The 27,675-nt window shown below is 52.1% G+C and overlaps 1 protein-coding gene across 10 annotated transcripts in view; it reads left to right on the forward strand.

Moving 5' to 3' along the window:
* Positions 1-27,675, forward strand: part of AGAP1 (ArfGAP with GTPase domain, ankyrin repeat and PH domain 1) — a 562,171-nt gene that overhangs the window by 182,014 nt on the left and 352,482 nt on the right. For all 10 annotated transcript variants that reach the window (XM_055586531.1, XM_055586533.1, XM_055586526.1 and 7 more), the window contains exons 2-3: positions 9,555-9,613; positions 16,299-16,386. In XM_055586531.1, coding sequence (XP_055442506.1) covers positions 9,555-9,613; positions 16,299-16,386 — 147 coding nt within the window. The remainder of the gene's footprint in view (positions 1-9,554; positions 9,614-16,298; positions 16,387-27,675) is intronic.

The raw sequence follows: 27,675 nt of genomic DNA on the forward strand, positions 1-27,675 counted from the left end.
GCAAAACTGAGATATAAAATAGGAAGGTTTCAGGTGGCAGCGGTTGGCTTAACAGGAAGAATGGGAGCTGACCTTTCATAACATTGTAGCTTGTGACCCTAAGATATGTTTAAAGTTGAATGTACTCTGCTGCTCGCCAAAGTTTTGTGACCCTCTTCAATGCTGGTGAAATGGGACCTCCACACACTTGGTGACTCTTCTTTCTGAAAATCCCTGGGGCATTTAGTGGCCAAAATCCACTCCTAGAGCCATGAAATAAGCCTCCGAAGAGTGAACAGCTGCAGCCACGTTGCGTTCTGCCACCTTAAGGGTTCAGTTCAGTCGCTCAGTCGTGTCTGACTCTTTGAGACCCCATTGCAGCACACCAGGCTTCCCTGTCCATCACCATCTCCTGGAGCTTGCTCAAACTCATGTCCATCGAGTCAGTGATGTCATCCACCATCTCATCCTCTGTCGTCCCCTTCTCCTCCTGCCTTCAATCTTTCCCACCATCAGGGTCTTTTCCAATGAGTCAGTTCTTCATATCAGGTGGCCAAAGTATTGGAGCTTCAGCATCAGTCCTTCCAATGAATATAAAGGACTGATTTTCTTTAGGATGGACTGGTTGGATCTCCTTGCAATCCAAGGGACTCCCAAGAGACTTCTCCAGCACCACAGTTCGAAAGCATCCATTCGACACTTAGCCGCCTTTATGGTAGGGAAGGGAATCAGCCGTCCTCTGGGAAGTTAGAAGCCTGCACGCTCCCCTGGAGCTAATCTGGGCAGGCAGCATTTGCCTTGGGGGCTCCTCAGGGAGAAGAGAAAAGGTCCTATCAAAGGCTGGTTGTGTGGAGAAGGATTCTGAGCCATATCAGGGCTCAGGGAGAGACGATGCTTTGGGACTGCAGACCCTCAGTTGTGTCCACGATGGTGGGATTGGGGGTGTCTGGGTGGCCTGGCCTGGGTCACCCTGCACTGAGAAGGGCCTTTGGAGTCGGGGTAGGACATTGTCTGCTTCTGTTGCAGGAAGAGGGGCTCTTGACTAACACTTGGAATTGAATTGTCCAAGGAGACACACTTGCTGACAAAGCAAGAGACTTTCTAGGGAAGGGGCACCGGGTGGAGAGGAACGTGAGGGGACCCGGGAGACCTGCTGTGCCACGTGGCTCACGGTCTCAGGTTTTATGGCGATGGGATCAGTTTCCCAGTTGTGTTTGGCCAATGTTTCTTACTCAGAGTCCTTCCTGGGGCTACACCTGTTGCTCAGTCCAGGTGGATGTCAGCGAGAAGCATTCTGGGAGGTCGTGGGACACGTGGTGTCTCCTTTTGACTTCCTCCAGTCCTTCTGGTTGGTGGTGACTTGTTAGTTCTGCGTGCCTTACCAGGACCTCCTGCTTGTAAAATAACTCACCTAAATGGTCACTGCGGTGTCTGGCCAGGGTGGGCAGTTTCAGGCAGTGTGTTTCCCCTAACACTTCGAGGGTCTTTGAGGCCCTGGGAAAGCAACTTGAACTTCCAGGGAATCCCAGAACGAATCTGGTATCCCAGAGATTTATGGTCTATTCCGTTTATTATAGAGATTCAAGGAATTTCAAATAAGAAGTCAAATCATCCCTTAGAAAACTGTTGCCAGTGAGCTTCTGTTAAATCCTCCATTGGAGAGTCATCAGCGTATTAATGTATTAGCCAGCCTGCCGTGTGGCTCTTTCCTGCTGCAGCTGAAATGGATTTCTTATTTTATTAGGGATGTGCATTTCCTCTCTGAGCTCAGAAAGGAGACTGAGTGGAGCCCTGGTGCCTGCCAGCGCTCCGGTTCTCTGGAGCTGTGCTTTCTCTTCCCTGCTCTTGTTTCCCTTTATATTTTGGGATTCTGAATGCTTTAAGCTAAAAATAAAGCTCTTTCACTTTTCTGTTGCTAAAAAGAGTTAAAAAAAAAATTCTTGGAAATTTAACGTTTCAGCCTAACATCTCAATCCTGGAAATGATAGTAGGTTGTTTTTTAAAAGTCATCTGTGGTTTCAGAGTTGTTTTATTTTTTTAACCCTGAACATAATTTCAGAAGATTTGTCTGGAACCTCTGGATCACCGGATCCAAATGGGATTGTAAGGAAAGGAGAGGATGAGATGGTTGGATGGACATGAGTTTGAGCAAACTCCGGGAGATAATAAAGGACACGGAAGCCTGGTGTGCTGCAGTCCATGGGTGCACAAAGAGTTGGACACGACTGAAGAAATTTTTATTATGGTTTTAGTCCCCCTACCAGATAGGCTACTAAGATTGTCCCTCCTAATTAATCATTTTCCCCGAGGTGTATATTACGCCAGGCGGTTGTTATGTATGGTGCTCATTTTTAGCATGAAATGCACAAGAAGGAAGTCCAGCCACAGCTTTGATGCTTCTCTGAATGTCAGAGTGTAACCACTTGGTCCAGGCTCAGAGGAAATGGACGTAATGAAGGGGTAATCTCCCTGGCAGATCTTAACTCAGGGTTCCTGGTTATTGGTGGAACCCAGAGATTAATACAGTCTGCAGCCGTCTTCATCCCCTGCAATTAAATAAACTCCCAAGATTTTGGAAGAAATTGCTGGACAGGAAGGACTTTTTTTTTTTTTTTTTTTTTTTAGCAACTTTGCAAAATCCAACTGGTGTTAAGACTTTTGACCCACCAAGTCAAGTAAAGAGAATGGAAGAGTTGATGCGGTAGTAATACGAAATAGTCCAATAGTACCAAGGGGAAAGGGGGGCGGGCGGGCTTTCTGCCCAGTAGGAGGTTACTATTTGCTGGACGATTTCTCACCTGTGTTCCTAGCACTTAGGAATTAGGTGATGAGGTCAAGATCCCTAATGGGCAGCAAGTTGTGAATTGGGAATCTGTCCTTGCCCCTGCCCACCCACACCCTCTGTGTCCTCTTTGGTCCAAGGGGATTAAAAGTGAGGAACCTTTATGGCTTGGGTGCCTATTGTGTGTGTGTGGTATAATGAGAGCCTTACATTTCCTGGTTAAACGCGCTGTTCTGCATGTGAATAATCTTGAAAACAGCCCAGGGCTGAGTCCCTCACTTAAGTGCTATTGGCAAGCAGGGATTGAAAGGAGTTTGGAATCAGGATGAATTTTAAGAAAGTCCCAGGCCAGGGAAACAGCACAGCTCTCCTGGGAGCGAAAACAAGCAGCTGAGCCGCTTTGTTGCTGGGTCTGATTTGTGTCTGTTTCTGCTCCCTGCCCCCACTGCTCTTGGGTCTGTCCTCCCCTCTGTGGGTATCGGCAGCCTTCTGTGGGGTCCAGAGTCTTGTCCCTTCCGAAGGAGGAGCCAGGATGGGGCTGGAGGTGGCCCTGAGGGGGAGCTTCCGGAAGGAAAGCCCCCTCCGTCTTTGCTTTCCACCAGTGGCCCAGAAAAGCCGCTTTTCTGCCGAGGAGAGAGGCTTTTCTCTGAAATAAGCCTGAGTCCTTTGTGGCTGTGTCTCCCTCAGAAGAACAGGGAGGGGACTTTGGGGTGTCTAGGGGGTGCATGCTTAAGATGCCTTCCTGAACCCCTCGAGGTTGATCTGTGTGTGTCCTCTGGAGGGGGCTCAGGCTGTTTCAGGGACAGGGTGCAGTGGGGGGCCCCCCGCAGGGTCCAAGTCCTTCCTCTGCCAGGTGGATGGTGGCGGCTTTTACTTCCAGCTGCAGGTTGTCTGAGCCCCTCCGTGGAAGGCTGTCTGCTTGCCCTCACCCCAGAGGTCAGCAGGCACAGCCAGGTGGACCCTGTTCCGCAGAGGACAAAGCCACATTGATGCAGGTGCCTGTGAGTGTGGGAAAACAGCAGCCCAGGGAGGAGGACGGAGGCCGGCTTGGAGGAGGAGGAACCCAGCCCCGAGGAAAAGGGTTTCCTCCGGTGTTTGTATAATGACGACGTTCCTCCTGCATCTGGCATTCAGATTTCCTAAGAAGGCCTCAAGGCCCACCTCCCTCAGAAGTAAGTGCAGAGTCTCGGGGTGCCAAGGGCAGCTGACCTCACCACGGTGGTCAGGTGCCCAGTGGTCCAGATGTGCAGCACGCGGGCCTTTTGTTAAGGCGCCTGCTGTGGGTGGAGGCTGGCTGGAACCAGCAGGAGCCCCGCCCGACGCCCTCGGGGCACCCCCGGGCCAGGCGGCCCGGAGCCAGCTCCCAGCAGTGGCCTTCTCTTCGGCAGTGTGTGTGTAGACGCCTGTTACTCAGTGACCCGCGTGGTCAGCAGTGTGAGGACCAAAACAGGAGTGAGTACAGCGTGGTGTTGTCAGTACGTCTGCCTCAGCCGTCTTCCAGGTCCAGACTTGGCACCCCCTTACTTTGTGTGTGTGTGTGTGTATATGTGTACTTTGTAAAAACTTCTTTTAAGACTTTATTTTTTCAGAGTAGTTTTAGGTTTACAACAAAACCGAGAGGGAAGAACAGAGCTTCCCTTATCTTTCCGCATCGCCCCCCTTCCCATCGTCAGCATCACTCCCCAGAACAGTACCTCTCTACCAGGGCGGAACCCACACTGACACGCCACAGTCTCCCCAGATCTGTATTTCACCTTTAGGTCTCACTGTTGTCTATTTTAAAAGACTTAAAACGAATGAAAGCTGAATGTAAAACAACAACAAAGAAACTGCTGATGATACTGTAAATGGGCGACCCAGATGGTGTGAATTTCACATTTCTTGGGGCTCGGCACTGACCGTCCGAACGCCAGGCACCTTTTCCTTGGAAAGTGCGGATCTGGCGGCTTCCTGTTTGCTCAGCGTCACAGCGGTGTGTGTTGTGGACACAGTGCACTTCCACAATCTGACCTTCACCGGGCTTTGTCTTAATACAGAGTTAAGCTGGTCAGGAATTCTACTGCTGTCTGTGTTTAGCTGTGTAGGGACTGCCTTTCTCAAGTCCTAAAATAATAACATGCTGTGTGTGTGACCTGTGGGCATACCAGGGTGACAGCAGGGAGCTGGTGTCTTTTCCTTTAACTTCAGATATTTTGGTCCTTGCTCAGTGGTAAAGAACCCACTTGCCAACGCAGGAGCCGCAGGACATGCTGGTTTGGTTCCTGGCTCAGGAAGATTCCTTTGGAGGAGGAAATGGCAACCCACTCCAGTATTCTTGCCTAGATCACCCCATGGACCGAGGAGCCTGGCGGGCTCCATGGGGTTGCAAAGAGTCAGACACGACTGAGCTACTGAGCACACATGCATGTTAGAAGAACTGGGCTGAGCATTTCTGCTTAATATTCATATGGCTCCCCCCACCCCGTGTTGAGTCATGTTGATTTCCCTCCCCTTCGTGTAACCACCTCTTGTTCCGTGAGTCGCCTTGACCAGCGCCTGCAGGGAGGCCACTTTCTTTCTCTGACTGCCTCTGGATTTCTTTTCTGAAGAAGCTAATAGCTCGGGTTTTTCATTCCTGAAAAAAGTTCCCTGTTACTTTAAGTTCCCTAATCTGGGTGTTCTTTGAGTGTTTCTTTTCACTGTTAATGATTTAAATTGAAGAGATAACATGGAATCTGAAGTGCAGCCATGTTAATGATAAGAAATGACGAACCACCTTCCTTTCCTAAACCCTGCTGGGCAGTTGCCGAGGGTCCCCTGCAGCCTGGGCACTTGCAGCCCCGCCGTGACGTCATCCAGAGGCCTCAGTGTCACAGGTTAAATGCAGTCAGTCAGTGGCCACCAGCTGCGTTGTGTTCTAAATTCCAGTCCAGGGGCTTTCAAAGTGGCTCAGTGGTAAAGAATCCGCCTGCTAGCACAGGAGACATGGATTTGATCCTTGGGTTCGGGAGATCGCCTGGAGAAGGAAATGGCAACCCACTCCAGTATCCTTGCCTGGGAAACCCCATGGACAGAGAAGCCTGGCGGGCTGTGGTCCTTGGGGTCACAAAAGAGACGTGACTGAGTGACTGAACGAAAACGTCAGCTGTGCTTCCATCAGCGTGCGGGAATGCGTCGTCTTAATACTGTTCTACTCTAAGTGGGGCAGTCGAGTGAAGCTCAGAACGGCCCCTTCTGAAATGGCACATCCTCTGTGACTTGGGGTTCTAACTGCTCTGAGAACGTGCACGCATGTGCACAGGCGTTCCCAGGCATACACACAGGCTTCCAGGGAGTGTGCCCCAGGAGCATGTGTGTTTATCCTTCGAGGATTGCTGCACCGTGGAACTTAAACGTGGTAACCCAGGGACTGAAGAGCAGATAAGACCAAGGAGGGCCTTGGAATGCAGGAAGGGAAAAACCAGACCCTTATCGTCCTTCCCTCCCCCGTGTCGTAACTATTCACGGATTTCAGGTCCTCCTGAGCAGCATAACCCATCTCCTCTCCTACCCCATAGTGAAGGTCGCTCAGTCATGTCCGACTCTTTGCAACCCCATGGACTGTACCGTCCATGGGATTCTCCAGGCCAGAATACTGGAGTGGGTTAGCCTTTCCCTTCTCCAGGGGATCTTCCCAAACCAGGGATCAAACCCAGGTCTCCCACACTGCAGGTGGATTCTTTACCAGCTGAGCCACCAGGGAGAAGGTATGTGCCTTACTCTTCCCCCCACCCAGTATATGTGCCTCATCCAATCAGCAAATGACCCGCAAGACCCCCATCCCACTCCTTATACCCTGGGTATAAAGGTGGACTGAGGAGCCCTGTTCAACGTGGATTCTCCCTTGAGCTGGCCCACTGTTCTAACAGTGTCTCCCGCTCTAATAAACTTTATTCTCCTCTCATTCTGCCTTCTGTCCAGAAGTTCTTTTCCAGATCACAACATTAAACAGGGCAGCCGGCTGGTCTGGGCCCTACAGGCCCCACCCTGCTCACCCCGAGACATGCTGTCAACTCTGCCATCCCCGCTCAGCGAGTGCAGCCCTGGGAAAGGCCCCGATCCGTAGACGAGGAGCATGTAGAAGTCTCTGACGCTTTTGCTACGTCTTTTGTGATTTTTCATGTAACCTCTTTGGAGACGGCTTTCTGTCCCGATCGGGCAAGGATGGAGGCGACGAACATTAAGTGCATTTTTTAAAATGGAAGATGTGTTGTTTCTGGTCAGTTAAATTAAACATTAATTTTATTAATCTAGTTTTCACAAGCAAATGTATTCCGCTCGAGGGAAAATTTATTTGCAAGCAAGAAGGCACCGCACACGGTGTTCCAGTGTTTATATAATTATACATCTTTATTTAATGGAGCCCTGCTTAAGTTATTATGAATATGTAATATTTGTTGTGATAAACATAATCTTTTGGTGACATGTGCTTAAAAATCAGCTGAGCATTAGTGAATGAAGCTCATTTTAATTCCCACTTTACCCTCTTTGTTTTCCTATTAAGAGTATTAAAAGCTGTGTTCTTGAATTTTTTTTATATGCCAGATGGTATAAAATTTGAGGGGTACTGAAAGGTGGCAGTGACAAGAAAGTCTCATTACCTTGTCCCCAGGCTGGTTCCTTAACCCTAGATCAGCAACTATGAGGTATTTATGCTTCCAGAAGTGTTCTCCGCATGGACAGGGTTGTGTGTGTTACACACACACACACACACACACACACACATCACTGTGGCTTTGGGATGGTTGCACTTTGATACACTGAGGCTTTTGTTGGTGACTTAGCCTTCCTTCCAGGAATGTATCCCAGAGAAGGAAATGGCAAGCCACTCCAGTGTTCTTGCCTGGAGAATCCCATGGACAGAGGAGCCTGGCCAGTTATAGTCCATAGGGTCGCAGGGAGTCGGACGTGACTGAGTGAGCACATAGGAATGTATCCATGTGCGTGTAACCAGCCCTGGGTTGTTACAAGCATGGCAACAGCCCGGCTTTGGGAGACATTCTTGGCACAGGTATTTCATGTTGATGGAACAGCTGGCATCTGCTTCCCTGGACTGTTGGAATCACCCCACCCCCAATCCTACAATCTGCATTCCCGTTCTCCTGCGAGATCAGCTAATGACAGAGAGTGAGTGAGTGTGACCTCTCTGATCACCCTGTTCACTGTTGGGAAGGTGTGGCGCTGGTTACTGTTTGCTGAGTGCACACGAGGGCTCAGGCAGGCCCTGTACTAGAGCACCCACGGTTAACTTGTCTGCAGGGACAGCTTGTCTGGGACACGTCAGGGTGGTGCCCGCCAGCCAAAGAGTGGGTGTGCAGGTACCCAATTAATGTGTGCCCCCCGACACGTGGCCCCCAGCTGGCTCACTTCTGTGGAGGGAGCAGTGGCCCTTGCCCTTCCCTTTCCTGAATGAACATCTTTCCTTCTGAGCTCCTTTCCAATGGGCCCGCTTACTTTGCCAGTTGGCCGGGCATTCGAGTCTCCGAAGTCCAGTGTCTCTGCTGTTGGACACTGGTCCCCGCCAGCTCTCAGCTGCACCTTGGAGGCCCTTTGCAGCTGCCTGGCTCCTCCCATCCCATCCTGATCCCCCAGCCCGGCCTTCCTCTGCCCTGTAGTCCTCCTCTGACGTGAGGAAGGCCTCTGAGCCGGCAGACCTCAGCCTCCGTCTTCACGGGGCCGGCAGTGTCTGTTTTTTCATGTCACTATCTGTCTTCTCCAAGTGTTTTCTGGTCCTTCTCTGCGATGCCCCCAGTGGAGCTGCATCCGTTCCTGCATCAGTTGGGTTAGAAAGTCGGGCATTTGGCCTTACTTGACTTTTAGGCCATTTGTGATTTGACTTCTTGGTCATTGTGTAGCATGAAGGAATTGGGGGGTTTTCAGAAAAGGCACAGAAACTGAAGGCCCTTTGGAGGCAAGCCCTCCGCTCGGGGGTCTCTGGGGCAGCTGCCGTGTTCGTTACCAGCTCCGTCTGTCCGTCCCTCAGTACACAGAGTGGGTGGTGGGGTGGGGTGCCATGAAGGGAAATGGCAGGTAGGGGACACAGGGAATCAGGTCGTTGGGGTCCTCCCTGTGGGGCGGTCACCTCCACCCATACACTTGGGGGTGAGAGGCAGAGACGGTCAGGGGAGGCCGCCCCGAGAGTGCTGACTGGGCGGGCTGGGCCCTGCAGAGGGCCCCGCAGTGGCTGGGCACCCCCGGTCTTTTCGACACATCACGTGTCATCCCAAAGTGTCCTGACTGGATCTTCACTGTCTGTTGTGTCTTTGAGGATCAGAAGTCCAGCACCAAGGTCTTCTAAACCATAACATGCTGTAAACACTTGAATTTTCAAAATCCAGCCATCAGCTACTGTAACTTTGTTGGTGGAATTTTAAGCAAGTTACTACTATTTTAGGGGAAACCCAGAGGCTCAAAGTTGCCTGGCATCAGGGTCAGTTTCAGAGCAGCCAGAGCCTCCATCGTCTTCCAAGGGGCCCACCCTTAGGGTCAGAAGGGTCTGAACGCCCAGGGAAGCGTGGATCCTAAAGGGCTGGGGCAGGACTTGGTGGTCTTGGGTCAGAGCATGTGATGAGGTTTAGCAGACGGGACATGGACTGGCGTCAGAACGGCTGTGTGCGGCAGGCAAATCTCAGCAGCTCAGGGGATGAGATCCCAGGCCGGGGGCTGGACCGTCTTCCGTGTCCTTCTGGTTTGAAGACTGGCACCGTGGGGGCGTACTGACCCTGCCCTCCTTTAAGTCACGTGTCTCACTTGCGTTCACCCTCCTGTTTTACAGATGCCTTCGTGAACAGCCAGGAATGGACGTTGAGTCGATCCGTCCCGGAGCTCAAAGTGGTGAGTGGTCGCTCTGGCCTTGAGCCTGGTTGTTTCTCAACCTGTAGGAGAGGGGCTCGGAATGGGCCCAGGAAGAGGCATGGCGTGGCCTGTGAGCACCCACGTCTCCTCCCCGGGGGCCCAGAGGTGTGTCTGGTGTGTCCTGGGGAGTGGGGGGGGCAGGTGAGGCTGAGGGTGGGGCTGGAGCCCGGGGGTGCCTGTGACGGCCACGATGGGTGGCCAGGCAGACGGCCTGTGTGCAGGGCTGGTGTCCCCCTGCCGTTCTGTCTCACACCTGTGTGTGTGTGAATGAGTGAGAGACACTCGTCGGTTTGTCTTTCACACACCCACCCACCCACACCTTTACTAGTCCTTTGCAGGATGTCATGGGAAGTCTCTGGGGCTAACTATCAAGTCATAATTGTAATTCATTATTAAGGAAGTGTGACTATGTACTGTTAACGAAGGAGCAGTGAAAAATTAAAAGCTTTGTTCTCATTATGAACTTTAATAATTCAGTGAGGCTACTCAAAGCTTTGTTTGCTGTTCAGTCACTGAGTCGTATCCGACTCTTGGCGACCCTGTGGACTGTAGCCCGCCAGGCTCCTCTGTCCTCCACTATCTCTTGGAGATTTAAAGCTTAGACATTGACTGAAGTAAAAAGTAACTTGAGTCTGTTGAAGTCATACCTCTGAGCCCCTCCGCACTTGGCACCCCTCACCTTAAGGTGGAAACAAGGACCCATAGATGAAATGATCACGTTGCTGTGTGATCAGTGGCATTTGGAGGATGTGTGTGTATATGTGTTTTTGTGTGTGTGTGTATACGTGTTTCTGTGTATGTATATGTGTTTTCATGTGTGTGTGTGTGTTTGTGTGTGAAACGTCTCATGTGGCGGACTCTGACCGTGGTGACGGCAGGTGAGTTCCTTCCAGGTCTGACCTTCCTCAGTGACGCCTTCCTTGGGGGAGATCACGGGGCCCGCCGTCCCAGGGTGCTCCAGAGGTGCGGGTTCAGCCCAGCCCCGGGACAGTGCCGCTCCGTCCCGTGCGCTCTTGAGACACGTCCCCACAGAGGGCTGATCCCGTGGGCCCCGGTCAGGAAATGCTGTCAGCAGTCTCTGGCCAGCAGCCAGAGATGCTACTCAGAGATTTCCAGGAAGGCTTCCTAGTTCCAGGTCGGCCCTCCTGAGCCAGCCAAAGTGGGTGAGGTTCTGCCGGCAGAGTGAAACAGGAGGAATAGCGCTGAGATGAGGAAGGTGCTCTCTCTGTGTGGGGTGCGGAGCACCTGCCTGGAGGAGCCTCTGCCTTTAGTCCTGAGTGGGTCCGGAGTTGTCCCCGCCTCGCAGTGCGGACGACTGAGCCTTGGATGTTAAGACGTGCCCAAGGGGACTGCCCTGGTGGCCCAGTGGTTAAGAATCTGCCCTGCGGTGCAGGGGACACGGGTTCATCCCTGGTCCAGGAACTAAGACCCCGCATTCCACAGAGGAAATGAAATAAGCCTGTGCGCCACCGCTAAGATCCGGTGTAGCCAAAATAAATAAACATAAAAAAGTTGAATAAAGAAGGTGCCCAAAGAGCTCCAGTTCGTATGAGGTGGGCTTCTCTGGTGGCTCAGCTGGTAAAGAATCTGTCCGCAATGCGGGAGACCTGGGTTTGATCCCTGGGTTGGGAAGATCTCCTGGAGAAGGGAAAGGGTACCCACTCCAGTATTGTGGCCTGGAATTCCATGGACTGTACAGTCCATGGGGTTGCGAAGAATCGGACACGACTGAGCGACTTTCACTTGAGTACAAGGCGGAGCCGGATTTGAACCCGGCGTTTGTTTGTCTGCATCAGCGCCGCGGGCAGAACTGTCTGCAGTGTGGAAGGGTTCTCTTTCTTTGCTGCCCGAGGTGGAAGCCGTGGGCTCCATGTGGCTGTGGAGCTTTTGAAGTGTGGCCCGTGCAGGCGGGGAGCTGAGGATTGAAGTGTCATCTGAGGATCAGACTCGCTGGTTTAGACCCAGTTTGGGGAGCTGAAGGTGTTGATGGTTCTGCCATAGCCCCACACCAGCCCATGATAACTGAGGGTGCCTCCCACCCAGACCTGTTCTCTGCTGGTGTTTCCGAAGCATGCAGTGTTCTGGAATCAATGCCTGGAGGGGTGGGGTGGCCGTGTTAACAGGTGGATTTACGATCCTGAAACAGAACTCTCTCGTAAAGTTGGCTGGAATTCACAGGAGGGGTGGACTGCATCTCATGGACAAGTAAATGCAAAGGATTCTGGAGTTCTTCTGGGGAAGGTCCTGCCCCCCCTCCCCGCCACGAGCTGTGTGGGGAGGGCCAGGGCCCCCGCTGGCGCCCTCCTTATGGGGGAGGAGCAGCAGGCAACCCGGCCTCCCCGGGAGACCCCTTCTGTGCCGAGGCATTCCCAGCATCTGCAGAAACGCTCCTCTGTTCAGGGGCAACCTCTGTGTGTGTCCACAGGGCCGCGATTCTGTCGTGCTGGGTGCGGCGCCCAGGACAGGTGGCCCCTGAGGTTAGTGCCCCTCAGATCCCCGACTCCATTTCAGAAATGCAGCAGGTCCGTGACATGATAGCAAGCCTCAAGTGGGCTCTTTAGATCGTGTTTGAGCATAAATCTTCTGGAGTCTGTCAAACAGAAAAATGTCAGTGTTCGCTTGCTTTCTTTCTGGCCCCATTGCCTGGCTTGCGAGACCCTAGTTCCCTGACCAGGGATTGAACCGGGGCCCTCGGCAGTGAAAGTACCAAGTCCTAACCACCCAACTGCCAGGGAATGCCCTAGTGTTGGCTTTCTTTTCCGGACGGGCAGCGCCAGGCTGTCTGCTTCCCGAGGTGGGGTCGGTAGTGGGGAGATGATGAGTGGCCGGCTGCTACCGGCCTCCCTGCCGCGGATCCACACTCGGGCCCCTGTGGACGTCTGCAGGCAGCACGTACTGACCGCTCACCTCCAAGCAGAAAGGAAAGGACTCCTGAGATCGCCGGCCTCATAGAGGAGGGCCTCAGTCCACAACTTGTCACATTCCGTTCGTGTGTTATCGTTGAATTCCCAACTGGGATTTTTAACCAAAAGCCTCACTTTTCTTTTCAGCCAACTCCGTGTTTAGCAGGTAAGCAGTGGAGTGTGGGCAGTAGAGAGATCAATTTAGAAAGATGCTTCGTGCGGCCTGACAGTTGACAGTTCTGCCCCGAGGATGCCCAGGCCCTCGGTGGTCACGTGTGACCACCAGAACACACGATTCTGTAAATTTCAGGGCACCTTTACCCGTGTTACCTTGCTTCTTCCCAAGCCTGGAGACCCAGACTGGCTCGATTCCATTCTTCTCTGGTTTGTATCCAGGAGCTGTTCACAGATCCCAGCACAGCTTTGCAGCTTAAAGAGCATTTTCATCCCTTCTTTTATTTCCTCCTCACAGCTGGCTGTTAGTTTCTGCCAGTGTTTCAAATTAAAATAAAGCCCATGGTATGCACACATAAGAAGGTGTCTGAGGTGACCATTCAGTTCAAATAAAACACCTTCCCCCCCTGCCTAGTGTCGGGGATCGAGCGATTTGATCCTTGCAAGGGGTGAGTTAATTCTTTGCAAATCGTTGATGTGTCAGAAGGAGAGAATGTTTTCACACATAGAAAACACAGACTGAATAGTGTTTGATTTCGAGCACTTTGCTCCTCGGGAAAGAAGCAGCCTAATCTTAATTAAAAATTCAATTCAGTGGCATACTGTTTTGGATTTTCTCAGCGTGAAGCTGACAAATAGCAGGTACCCTTGAGCAAAAGAATAATTAATAGGTGAAAATTCTCAGATTATAGAGGCCCACGGCAAAGGGAGGACAGGAGTCCAATCAGGAAGGAAACAACTTTATTTAGGTTCTGTCCACATAGTCTGGAGCTTGGAGCCGTAGTGATAAAGCATCTTGTTTCTACTCATTGGTGTTAAGTCATTCATCCATTATATCTGCCCAGTGTTGCGGGGGTGGGGTGGGGGGCAGGCATCTGCCTTGGGCAGTGCTGGGAGGTAGAGAACCAGACACACTTGAGAGCTAGTCCCTTGTCAGCACTGGAGAGAGTCAGACCCGCAACATACGATGCTGGGAAAACAGGTAAGAGGCAGGCTGGCTGTGTGAGGAGGGCGGTCAGGGAGCTTTGGGAGGAAGCATTATTTGAGGCCGTGGCATTGAGAAGGCTTCTCAGAGGAGGTGGCGTCTGAACTGCTGCTGAGGCACGCATAAGAGTTTGTTCCGGGCAGTGATTGATGGGGAAAGGCCTAGGTGTCCAGAGGCGGTGAGGCTGAGCGTGGGGTCTGGCCACTGGCACACTGACCGTGAAGCAGGGAAGGGGAGGTTGAGGGCGGAAGGAGCCTGGCTGGTGGGGAGGACAGGAGGGATCAGGGTTTTAGGTCGAATTTTAATGTCAGATGTGTTCTGCTCTATTCATCTGTTTGTTGTCCTAGTTATTGGCACCGCCATCCATTTATCCAACCAGCCAACATAGCTCTCTCCTCCCTCCCTCCTACCTACTCATCCACCCACTCACCCACCCACCCACCCACCCATCAACCCATCCACACACCCATCAACCCATCCACCCACCCATCCATCCACCCACCCATCCATCCACCCACCCACTCACCCACCCACCCATCCATCCACCCACCCACCCACCCGCCCATCAACCTATCCACCTACTCACCCACCCACCCACCCACCCATCCATCCATCCTCTCCAGCCACTCACCCATCAACCTATCCACCTACTCACCCATCCACCCACCCACCCACGCACCCATCCCATATTTCCCAGCACTTTGTTGGGACGAGAAACTACTGGGTGTAGGGATACAGAGGAGTGTCCTCGCCAGTATCCGAGACCTAGTTCTTGGTCTTGGGGGACAGGATGTGGTGGGAGGTAGAGCCAAGAACATCAGCAGTGTATAGTGTGCTGGGTGTGCAGAGAAGCACGGAGACCACCCTAAACTCTTGGGTGAAGTAGAGCAGGAGGGCCTGGGTGAGTGAAGCATGGGTGCGGTTCCCGCCTGGCCAGGGTGCCTCCATCAAGACTGATTGTAAGGATGCGGAGGGGACACTTTGTTGTCTGTTCATGAAATTCTTGGACTCCAGCTGCAGCCAGAGTGAGAGGCTTCCCAAGAGTTGTGAAATGAGGGCGTCGCATTTTTGCAGTGTTGATCGTAAAGAATCTCTGGTATTCTCGGGGTGAGGAGGGGGAGCTCCCAGGCAGGGTGACGAGCTAAAGGCTGTCCCGAGCTCCAGTGGACGGACTGCACCGCCTGCCCCGTGGGGCGGAGGAGATGCTCACAAACGGTCCTCCGGGCTGGGGGGAATAGTCAGGTGTGTCCATGCGGAGCCTTGGGTGTGTGTGGGTTTACCTGAATGGGGGTGGGGCTGAGGCACGACAGTGGGAATCCGAAGCTCCTTACGAGGAGGTGGGATGTGGCCTTGGCTCCCTCAGGTGGGCTTTAGAATCCAGAATCCAGGGGATCTAGAGAAGGAGCCCACGTGGCTGAGACGGAATTCCAAGAGGAAGCCCAAGGCAGAAGTTTGCAGAGAACCTCATCTACAGCTTCTGGTGAAGGGCTGGGTCAGGGCAAGGGGAAGGTGAGGGGTTTCAGAAACCAATTTGTTGGTGACCTTGAGCAGTGTCTTTGAAGCCATAGAGTCAAAAACTTTGTGGGGGGTGGTGGTTCAGGGTCAGCAGGAAGGTGTGTCCCGGAGGCCTGGCTGGCGGGAGAGCGAAGCAGATTCTTCCTGGGAGGAGGCTGTATGCAGGGCAGGGCTCTTGTCCTGCTTTTCCTAAGCAGGAATTGATTTTGATGCTTCAGCGCGGCTTTGGGGGGTTAGTTCTAGTCGGGGAGGAAGAGGTTATTGTGCAGGAGGGTCTTCACACAGAAGATGGTGAGGGATGAGCTCCCCAGAGAGGGGAGGGCGTCCTGAGGGGCGGTCCCTGCATCCAGGTGTCAGCTGTGGGGAGCTGTGGGAGCGAGAGCTGTCTACGGGGGAGCTGTCTCTGGCAGAAGATGGGATAAAGCCAGCCTTGCACCCTGGAGATGGTGCGTTCCTACCTGCTGGGACGGTGGTCCCTCACATCTCTCTGGAGCCATGTTTCAGGGAGGATGAACACCTCGGCCGCCTTGACCACAGGCCTCTGGTGTTTCCTCATCTCAGCCCTGCAATGTGGGATCCCGTGTCCAGAGATGGGGCCAGCTCGCCACCTCTGCCCTGCCTTGGTGTGGCTTTCTCCCCTCCGGTCCCTGCTGGACACTGTTCCTCCCGGACTCCTGATCCTGCCCCGAGGTCGTGATGGAATGTATCAGAATGTCCCCTAACCTCTTTATGGCCCAGTACGCCCCTGTGTCCTCTATAACCTCGTTCGTGCCTTGTTGAGAGTTTTGAGGGTCCCCAGGGCACGTTGGCGGGCTGTGCACCTTCCCAATGTAACCAGCACTCATGGGATCTGGAAAAATGCCACCACAGCCAACGTGTGTCCAAACCGTGTTGATTCCTCAGGCCGTGGAGACTGATAGAGATGTGTGATGTTAACTGAGGGTGCTGGAATCCCTTTTTCTCCCGGAGAAGAATTTAATGAGACGATGTTTCAGATTGCTGTCCGTTCCAGCCCTGTCTGTTTGCAGGTTGCTGAAAGCGTGGTACACTGACCGCTCCTTAGTGACTGTCCATTTCTGTGTTGCAGGGCATTGTGGGTAACTTGGCCAGCGGCAAGTCGGCCCTGGTGCACCGCTATCTGACCGGCACGTATGTCCAGGAGGAGTCTCCCGAAGGTATGCTCTTTTGGCAGACCGTCTCCAGCTCAAGAGAGTTTAGTTGGCCAAGGTTTTCGTTAGCATATTCTAAATCATGACTGTCGTATATCCCATGTCAAGAAAAAGAACAAAATACGAAGCAGCAGAAATCCGTAGCTATGTTGCTTTTTCGGTAGTATTGTCAGCCAACCAGTTACGTTAACTTCATCTTGGCATTGGGAGCAATAGAGTCAAACCATGAATACTGTTAAATATGCCTCTTAGCTGGTGGTTCTGTCCCTTCACACCTGAGTCCAGTGTCATGCCTTTAAATATTACTACTTGGACATGTCTTCACTTTGGATGTTGAGTTTATAACGTAATTTGTATGGACCTTTCCATAATCGCAGACCCGAGCACTTCAGATGACCACCACCATACGTTTGAGTGTGTTTTCCCCCTTTATATTGTACTGTAAACATGGAATAATCATTTTTGCATGAGAATAAGCTATTTATTTTGCCATGAGGCTTTTACTTCTTCAGTTTAACATATCCACGTTTTGTTTTTCGCTTTAAATAAAACGATGGTAGTCAAGCTAGGAAACCAGGTAGCTTCCGTGTCCCCCCAAATCCAGCTAGAGTGTACACACACCGTTTTCTAAATTATATTTTCTCTCCGTGTAACCTTTTAAAAATCCAACTCTGAGACACTGAATTTCTGGTTCCTTCTTTTTCTTACTGGCTGTTCCATTCTTTGCAGATATGGATGCAGGTAACTATACATTTCCTTCATGGCAGCGCTTGTCTTGTTTGAAGAGCGAGGAGAGACCCAACTCTGTACTGTAGTCCTCCCTGCCTCCTCGTTCTGTGTTATCCATCCGATTTTGTTTTCATCTTATCCTTTTTTTTTTTTTTTAAGTTAAACATTTCACCCTGTTTTGTCCCTTAGATGTCTTCTTAGCAGTAGTTCCGAGTAGCTTCCCATGTTCCCTGTAACACCTGTTCTAGTATTTCACTCTCGTTGCTGGGCACCTTGTAATCATTGCGAAGCGCGTGGAAGGTGGAATTCTCTGGCCACCTTTGGGGCTCTGCCATGACGTTGCAGAATTCTCAGTGGACACGTGAGAATGTTTTCGTTTTCCATATCGACATGATGATTTCAGGGAGATTAGAGGTGAAGGCTTGGATGTGGAAGTCAAGGAGGAAAAGCATACCTAGACGCGGAAAGATGGATACAGATGCTAGACAGGTGTGTGCTTTAGAGAGGTGATACAGGCGCCCCCTTTCTCCTCTCCTGGACGCTGTACTCAGGTGTGCTGGTGTACCTGTGCCTTTGCGTCTGAGTGTGGGTTTTAGCTGTGGTCACCTGGATTACACCCAAGAGTCTTTTAGAGACTTTTTTTCTTGGGTTTCTACTTATTCCTCGGGGCAGGCTGTGTAGGTTGATGACCCTACCTCCTCAAGTCAGGCTGCCTGTGGGCCCGGGATACCCTGGGTTTCACTCGGGGGTGGAGGCCCTAGATAGGTTACGTGGTCTGGGCCCCGGTTTCGCGGCCGCATGCTGGCCTCTCTCCTGCCCGACTTGACGTCTGGTGTGGCTGGTGGGGGTCCCCAGCTCTCCCGCCCATGGCCAGCTTCCGCTTCCCCCGTCCATGGTGCTGTTTTGTCGTTATTGTGACTTTTGCCGTTTCAGTGTCTGCCATCACGTTTGGGCCTCGCTGTGCTTTCTTTGTGGCAGACCCTTAGGTTTTGATGAACATGGAAGCCTTTCTCTTGCGTGTTTGTGCATCAAAAGTAAAACCATCCCCAGCGGGGGAACCTAAACACGACCTCTTAGAAGCCCCGCTTTCTCCACTTTTCAGGCAGTCGTTCTTAACAATGCGAATTTCACAGTGTCATGTGATTTTCAGAATACATCCATTGTAAAGTGGGGAAGCATCTCGGGTTCACTCTCGGGACGTCCTTTCTTCCATCTGCAGGGTGGAAGTGTCTCACCCCTCAGCAGGGCCGGTGCCCAAGGGCTCCCAGGTCAGGGGATAGAGTGTCCGCGATGTTTGCTCTCACCTTCAGGGCCTGGCCCTGCCACCTGGCCACCTGTGTTCTCATTGTTTGATTCCGGGTCAAGGGATTATTCTTGGCATTGCCAGCAGCCTACAGGGGTGCCCGCCGTGGACATGTGTCAGGGCCTCCGGGTCCTGGAAGAACCGTGAGCAGATGCCCCCTGGTGCCTGGAAGTCTTTAGCCCCCCATGAGCCCTTGTTTCCCAAGGGCCGCCAACCCTGGGACCAGGCGGGCTGGGTACATCTTTGCATTTCTTCTCCAGACCAGGGAACTGACATCCACGTGCCGGGGCAAGTCCCACGTGGTGGCAGGAGGGGCCCAGAATTTGTTGTTTCTGAAAGGAAATGCATGAGAAAAGCCTTGGCACATAAAGAGTCCTTGCTCCTTGTCCGGGAACCTGTAATTGCAAAGCGTTTTCAACCCTTGCCAGACGCCTTAACATCCATCAATTACCCATGCTTGCTTCCTCGAGAAGCTTGACAGCAGTGAATGTTCTGGAGCTTTCAGGCACCGTGTTGCCACCCAGGTTTATGGAGAATGTGGGAGCAGAGGGATCCTTTCCGGGGGCGCCGGAAGCCAGTGATGCCATCACAGCTCAGCTGCATCTGCAGTGACTTCTGCAGCAAGGGTCAGGTCGGGGCACAGCTGCTGGTATTATGTCGTGGGTGCTGGGCTGAGGGGTCTGGACTCTGGGTGAGCTGTGAGACCCTCCCATTTCCTTGCTGCTGTTATCGAAAGTGTGAAAGGGTTAGTCGCTCAGTCATGTCCGACTCTTTTGGGACCCCATGGATGGTAGCCCTCCATCTCCTCTGTCCAAGGGATTCTCCAGGCAAGAATACTGGAGTGGGTAGCCTATCCCTTCTCCAGGGGATCTTCCCAACCCAGGGATCAAACCTGGGTCTCCCGCATTGCAGGAGGATTCTTCACCACTGAGCCACCAGGGAAGCTTACCAATTTACCCCCCTTGCCTCTTATAGAGTGACACCCTGCCATCTCCACAGGGCAGCAGCTTTCCATAGGAGGCGTGTTGCTGTGGGCTCTGTGCACACAGCTCACAGGGGCTTCCCTGCGCTTCTCCTGTCTGCACAGGGCTGTCCTTTTGCTTTAATTAATATGTAAAAAATCTTTAGTGTATTCATCCCTGAACATTCATCGGAAGGGACTGATGCTTAACCTGCATCTCCAATACTTTGGAGCTAATGGAAAGACTCATCAGAAAAGACCCTGATGCTGGGCAAGATTGAGGGCAGGAGGACAAGGGGGCAACAGAGGATGAGATGGTTAGAAGGCATCATTGACTCAATGGACATGAGTTTGAACAAGCTCCAGGAGATGGTGATGGACAGGAAATCCTGGCATGCTGCAGTCAGTGGGGTGGCAAGGGGTCGGACATGACAGCACCTGAACGACAACAACCATCCTTTAGTGTTACTCGGACCCATGTTGGGGGGATCCTGGATGCCTGAGAAGGAGAAGGTGGTCAGCGCCTTCTGTTTTCACATCCCCAGGCTTCTCCCGAGTGCAGGTTTCGTCCGCTTTTAGAGGATGACATCTGTCATGCATTCATTGTGTGATCCATTTTGGTTGATACTTTATTCTTGTGGCAAAGATAGCTGACGCATCCACTTTAGATTATTTTAAAGATACAATTTGAAATGAGGGAATAGATTTAAATATTATGTGTATTTTTATAATTAGTGAATTAGCAATGTACAGGGCTTCCCTGGTGGCTCAGACAGTAAAGTATCTGCCTGCAATGAAAGAGACCCAGGTTCAATCCCAGGTCAGGAAGATTCCCCATGGAATAGGAAATGGCAATCCACTCCAGTATTCTTGCTTGGAAATCCCATGGACAGAGGAGCCTGGCGGCTACAGTGCATGGGATCGCAGGAGTTGGACACGACTAAGCGACTAACACTTCCTGCAATGTAAAAGTAGGTCACTCAGTTGGGAACCTGTACATCCACAGAAGTATTAATAATACAAACAGTAAAATTTGGGGGCCATGCACATAACATTTTTAATCGTGTGTGTGTGTGTGTGAGACAGCGTGTGTGTATCCAAGTCCTTAGGGCTGCCTTGACAAGTGACCACAGTCTGGGTTGCTTGAAACCAGAGCTGTGTTCTCAGGGCTCCAGAGGCCAAGAGTCTGAGAGCAAGGGCTTCACAGGCTGGCTGTTGCCGGAGGGAACTCGGGAGAGTCCGGGTCCTGGTTGCTGCCAGCCCCGGGCGATCTTGGGCCTACGGACGCATCTGCAGTCTGTGCCTTGTCGTCCAGGGGCTCCTCCCCGTGTCTGAGTCCATGTTCCCCTCATGTCATGAAGACAGCCGGCTCTGGATTTTGGCCCACAGGTACCGAGGGTTTGGAATGGATCACAGTTTTAGGGAAAGTTAACCCAGAGCAGCATGTGTATAGTACACCCTGGGCGTTGAGGCAGAGCTGTTGAAGTTGCCCCGTTACTTCTTAGTGAGACGAAGAATTTGGAGCTGCCGCAGGCCTCGCTGGCCGGGCCCACGCTGGTCTCCTGGAACATCAGAAAGATTTGGTTGGTTTACATGTGCCCTTCACACCGATGATGGAACTACACAGCCATCACTCACTTCCGATGGGAATACTCCTCTGCCGCCCGTGCCCTGCTGATGGCTGCCGGTGCGGCCAGCGAAGGACGATCTGGGCGTGTAGTCAGAGTTTCCAGCTCGTGTGTTTGGATGCTCGATGTCCACCGTGCACCCCCGCCTCCCCGCCTCAGACCCCATGTGTCTGCCGCTGTTTTTAGCTCCCTTCAAGATAAGAAGAGAAAGGAAGGAAACTCAGGCTGCCCAGTATCATGCAGGGATTTGATGGAGAACGTGGGCAGCCTGAGCCGCGTCCCCTTGCAGCTGGGAGACTGTGGTGTCCCCGAGGGCTTTGAACTTCAGGCGTCTCTCTCTGTGTTCCTCCCTCGTGTCTCCTGCCGTGGGCCACACAGAGGACCTGGGGCCCAGAAAGGCTGGTACCCAGCAGCTGTCCTCCCGGTGGTAGGGGCGGGGAAGGGACCCATCAGCTCTGAGACAGATCAGACCGTCCAGCAGATGGAGTGGTAGATGTTGAGGGTGGTGGGCTGTGACGGTGCCGGGGGCGATGCCTCCATCTGTCTCTGCTGTCAGGTCCCTCCAGCCCATATGTGTGGCAGCACCCACCGCCACCCCGAAACAGAAAACAGGGACTTGGATCTAGGAGTTTTGGCTCTGCACCCTTCCTTTGACGAGCAGAACAGACTAGGATGGTCCAAAGAGTGTAGGCAGAGAATGAAAGGTGGGTCTTCCCCAAGGGATATGCTGGAGGTGGGGAGGGAAGCCTGTGTCCTTCCCAGGTAGGAGGAGGAGAGGGACAGTCCTCCACATAAAGAGGAGGGGCTGAAACGGAAGAGGGGGACAGAAGAAACCTGAATGTCTCGCTAAAGTAAGGAAAGGTGTAGGACAAGATAACGGCTGGTCAAGGAAAACTTTACATAATGTGTGTAAGTCAAGGTGAGAAATCAGGCTTTCTGAACGTAAGTCATAGAACGTGGGATGTGCTTTTGTACTGTGCCCCGGGGTGTGGGGAAGTATACCGGGTGTGTCTCGACTCTTAAAAACCTTGCTGAAAGGAGCCTGCAGCTGTTTCTCTTGTTGGTACGGATGTGCGGAGTTTGACAGACTTAGCAGTTCCACGGGAAGAAGGGAACTGGCTTGCCTTCCCGGGACAGGGACCTGTACATGCCCAGCGCCGTCTTTACTGCTGACGTGGTGTGTGGTGGGGGAGGAGGGCTGAGTGATTTCAAGGATGGAGCAGGACCACCGCAGGAGGGCGGCAAGCTGGTGACCCAGGAGCAGCAACATGTTTCCCGGGAGCCCCAGAGCATCCAGGGACGGGGTGGGGGGTCTCACGGCTGGGGTGCCTGGATGCCCAAGTGTCCCCAGGGACGGGGCTGCCCTCCTCCTTGAAGCCCTGAGCCTCCGTGCCAGGCCCGCGACTCACTTGCCTGTGGTTAAAGCCTGGGTTCCCACCCTGCCTCGGCCGCTTAAACTCTCGGTCCTCCCGGCCTGGGGTGAGTCAGCCAGCCGCCTGAATGTGGACTTGCTCCCTCTGCTCCGAGAGTCGTTTGCGGGGACTGAGAAGGTAAATACGTAGACGACTCTGCTTAGCGCTGGCGCAGAGCTGGCCGGGGCCCGGGGATGCGCAGCTGGTCCATATGGGTCCTGCTCCTTTGCTGCTGTGTCTTCTGCTCCAGGTAAACAGCCTTCCTCCTCAACTCTTCTCCCTGGTATGACTTGAGGACCTCATGTCTACCAGGAGCAAGATCGTGATGCTCACCCCCACCCCCCCAGCTCTCTGCTCCTGTCCCAGACAGCCTGTTCCTTGACCAAGCTCCCATGACCAGCGAAGTTATTCCACCAGCTTTAAGTGCAGCTCAGCTCAGGACAGCAGAGCTCTGTATGAGATGCCTGGGACCTACATTGTGGTCATCTGGAAACAAGAGAAAAGAAGAGAATTTAAAGTGGGCTGGGGACTTCCCTGGTGGTCCAGTGGCTAGGACTCCATGCTCCCAATGCAGGGGGTGGTCCGGGTTTGACTGCCCCCACTCCAAGTCAGGCAGCTAGATCCCATATACTACAACTGAGAGTTGGCATGCTGCAAGCAAATACCCCTCCTGCTACAACCAAGACGCAGCACAGCCAAATAAAAAAATAAATAAAAGTAGTAAAAAAAAAAAAAAAATAGTTGACCACATCCCCGGTGGTGTGGGTTGAGCCTGAGTTCGCGGGTTCTTTCCTGCCCCGGGGTGGGGTTGCTGTCTGGGCTGCGAGGGAGGTCAGGAGCTTCTCTGGTTGCACGTGCCTCAGCGCCCCGGGGGCCCCCAAAAAGGGTGAGGAGCACCCCCCATCTTCTCCTTCTCCTCCCCGGTGTGTCCAGCCTGACAGTTCCCCACGAGGGTGACCAGCCCAGGGTGACCTTGCCACTGTGCCCCGCCGGTTCCTAGCTGGGATGCCACCTGCTGGCCGTGGTCACTTCCTCTGGAAGCAGGGGTCTGCTGCGGTCAGGTCACCTCGAGCTGGACGTCTCTCTGTTAATCCCTGTGTCCCTGGAGGACCCCCTGGAATTGTTCCCCGACAGATGTGCGTATCATCAGGGCAATAAAAGCCTTCTCAGGAGCCTGTGTATCTTAAATCACTTTTTAAAAAATGAACTGTTTATAATGAATGTTTACTTCGTTTCTTAGAAACAAGCCATGTGGTAAATACCAGCCTTTATTTTCTGGGACATACGAAATGCATTTAAACTGTCAGCTCCAAAAATCCTTTCCAAATCAAATAAACTTTAAAAAAAAATTTTTGTCAGCTACCACTGCTCAGCAGATGTTAGGCCTATTTCTGAATGCGTTCTTGGGTGCTGCTTAATGTTCCAATGAACGAAATCTGTAAACGCTAATAAAATTTGAGGAGTTTTGAAATCTAGCCAGTTCAGTGTTTCCACATAATTTTACCATGTTACTTGCAACCAAGTGATTAAAAGCACATGAACATTTTTTAATGAGGAGTATCTGAAACCTTATGAAGAGCCTGCTGGTAGGTTGGCTTAGTAGGTAAAGCAGCAGTCAGTCAGTTCAGCCACCTTCTCTAATTATTGCAGATGCTAACTCGGTCTCTAACCGTAGACACATCATTGACCCTTGTCATTGTCCTGATCTGTGTAAACAGCACGCTAAATAACTGTCCCCTCGCACGTAAGCCATATTGAGGATCAGATAATGTTGCCTTTAAAACAGGCGAAGAACGCTAAAATTATCGCGTTTCTTTATTTCAAAGAACTAAGGAGAAAGTAGGTTCTGCTTCATTTTTAACAAGAAAAAAAAAAGGCCGTAAAATTAAGAGTAAGGAGATTATGTTTTTGGCATGGACAGAGTTGGCAGGACAAAATGTGTCTCTGAGTCGGTTGTCTGGAACTCTGAACACACCGTCCCGTATTGTTATAATTAATTCAGCGGGAACCCGGGGGCCTGCTGAGAGCTGGGCACGGCGCCTGCGGTCGGGGCGGGCACTCCCCAGAGGAGGCGAGGCTTCAGGACGAATGGCTGTAGTCACAGGTGGTCATTTACACCTGAGCAGCTGAGCAGCTGTGCACGCTGGCTTCTCCCGGGAAGCGTCCCCACACGCTCGGTCATGTCATTTGACCCCCAGAGTCCCCCAGTAGTAGCCTGCGTGCTGGGGGACATGATTGTTGCTTCCCTGAGACACCTCCTGACTTCACAGATGACAAAACCACTTCCTTCATAGGAAAAAGGAGACTGGGGTCTTGAAAGTTTTACTGTCGAAATGATAGATCATTTTTTCTAGAGAAATGTTAAGCCCCAAGAAGGGTTTTTTTTTTTTTTTTTTGAGATTTAAGTGGTGGTTTAGTAGCAAAGTCATGTCCAACTTGTGCAACCCCCTGGCCTGTAGCCCACCAGGCTTCTCTGTCCATGAGATTCTCCAGGCAAGGAGACTGGAGCGGGTTGCCATCTCCTCCTCCAGGGGACCTTCCCGACCCAGGGATCGAACCTGGTCTCCTGCATTAAAGGTGGGTTCTTTACCGACTGAGCTACCAGTTAGAGCATGACTTGACTGCATGTTAGACAACAGTTGTTGGGTCTGTCTGAGCTGACGCCCCTCCTGCCTGCCAGTGTGTTCGTCCTAAGACACACCGGCTGGACGCCCTCCCCTGAGTCCTGACACTGTTTCCAGGGGAATGAGACGGTTCCTGAGAGTGTTCCAGCTCCACCCTCGGAAATGGGAGGTGACATTCCCAATGCTCAGGGCCTTGTCCCCAGCAGGAACCTCGAGGGCAGACGGCTGTCCCGCAGCGGTCACCCCCAGCCCATGCGGTCGAAGGACTGGATGCATCGCTCTTCTTTTGCAGCCTGCACAAACATGTATTTACAAAACAACCACGTTACATATATATGGGCTTTTGACACACAGTAGTTTAAACTATTATGTCTTTTTACTCCTAGAAGGTAAATAAAAAATTTAATAAACTAATCCTTTTTGCTGTTTTTATACAAAGTGACAGGTCATGCACTTTTTTCTTTTTTAAGTTTTAAAGTCTTTTGCTAAGTGCAAACCCTGGATTCCTGTGTCCAGTTTTAAGGCAAGAATGGGACCATCGCAGAGCAGTCTCTCTCCCGGGGGAGCAAGCCTGGAGGGGGAGGTGCCGGCTGCTTCCCAGGCTGCTGACCCCAGACCTTGGGTGGGGGGGCATTGTTGCATTTCTAAAGTCTTCTAAGAATAAACAAAAACAAAACGCCCCACGCAAACAAGGCTACTGCCCGCAAGGTCTGGAGTATTGACTCTCCGGCAGCCCCCCCCAGAGACAGTCTGCGACCCCTGCCCTGCGGTGTGTCCACACTTCAAGGTGTGACCTGCAGAGGACTCTGGGTTTCTCCACAGGATCCCAACTCACAGCCACCAGCCCGTTTTAGTTTTCTTGAAACAAGCACCTGAGTTGCATGCAGAGGACTGTGTGTGAACCGACAGTTCTATGTTTATTTTTAAATAAACGTGTTCAAAAATATAGCTCACATGACACGAATAATTTTTTTTTTAATAAGTTCTTTTCACACCGGGAAACACTAGTTTAGAGCAGTCGCGTCTGAGAGACAGAGAGACCGTCTGGTTGGCCCCTGGTGGGTGCAGGGCAGCCCACCCCACGCCCACACCCACCTTGCTGAGGCGCTTGCCCCTGGGCACGTCTCGGGCCCTGGCCAGTGGGGCCTGGCCTCGTTTTTTAAAGCCACCAGGTGAGCAGCTGGGCTCTGTGTCCTGCGGCCTCAGTCCTTTGTGTAATTTATCCTTTTTGATGCTTAAAATAAATGTGCAGGGCACTAAAAATAAATAACCTTAAGTATGTTTTTGCCCAAGGAAACAGATGTGCACCACTAAATATATTCCATTTACCACCAGACTGTTTCAGAGACAGGAGTCAATGCTGGAACATTCGCCTACAGCCCCGGCAGCGAGCGCTCAGTGTCCAGCCAACAGCCTCCCTCTTTGGTCACCCAGCCATCCCTCGTTTTATTGACGCTTCTCAGATACCCACTTTTAAAAAAAAAAAAAAAGACGAAGTTTTGCGGCTACCTTGCATCAAGCGAGTTGTTGGTGCTGTTTTTCCCAGCAGCATTTGTTCCCTCCGTGTCTCATATTTTGATAGTTCTTGGAAGATTTCAAACTCTTTTCAAGCAAAAAGGTTGTGGCTGGCTGAAGGCTCAGGTGATTTGGTCGGCCTTTTTTTTCAGCAGAGGTTTAAAATTAAGGTACATATGTTGGTTTTTTAGACATGATGCGGTTGAACGCTTAGAAGACTATGACGGTACAGTACGGACGTAACTTACACGCCTTGGGAACCTTCCAGGTTTTGTGACTCACTTTGTTGTGATTGATACTTTATTGCGGTGGTCTGGAGCTGAACCCACAATCGCTCCGATGAGCGCCTGAATATTAGATTCTATTAATATATGGAGGTGCCCATCATTTTGGAGAAATGGCTGTTTTCTCCTTCAGAGGGCTGATTCAAAACCAGACGCCCCCCTGTGTCATCTGCTCAGGGGGTTCCCAGTGTGTTCCAGGGGACACGGACTGTCTGTTCCTGGTGCCCGGTCCCCTCCCATTCCCCACGCAGCCAGCTCTCCTCATCCCTTTCCTTTTTCTCCTACTGCCCTTGACAGTCAGAAATCCTGGGGACTTCCCTGGCGGTCCAGTGGTTGACTCCATGCTTCCAGTTCAAGGGGTGTGGGTTCCATCCCTGGTCGGGGAACTAAGATCCCATGTACTGTGCAGTGTGGCCAAGAAAATATATATTAAAAAAAAAAAAAAGTCCTGTCTTGTTCACTCTGTTCCTGGCATCACTCGCTGACTGGAAGTCCCCAGGTAGGTTAGGAACACACCGTGTGTGTGTTAATTGCTCAGTCCGACTCTTTGTGGCCCCATGGGCTGTAGCCTGCCAGGCTTCTCTGTCAACCTCTACTCTCGGGACAGCGGAGTGTGTGTCTGTCCTGAGAGCAGAGTTTGATGGCTCAGCTGCCAGATCCAGGGGCCTCAGTGAGACCCCTGGTCTCCCCGAGTCTCCTGCGGTTTGGGCCGTGCAGGCTGCCTGTCTGTTGGAGCAGCTACTGAGTTACTGGGAGAAGCACCCAGTTCCAGGGAGGATGGTGTATGAACTTTGTGGGTAGGGGCAGGTTCTGGTTTCCCGAAACAGTTTTGCAGGAGA

Source organism: Bubalus kerabau, chromosome 6, assembly GCF_029407905.1.
Source record: "Bubalus kerabau isolate K-KA32 ecotype Philippines breed swamp buffalo chromosome 6, PCC_UOA_SB_1v2, whole genome shotgun sequence".
Taxonomy (NCBI): Eukaryota; Metazoa; Chordata; class Mammalia; order Artiodactyla; family Bovidae; genus Bubalus; species Bubalus kerabau.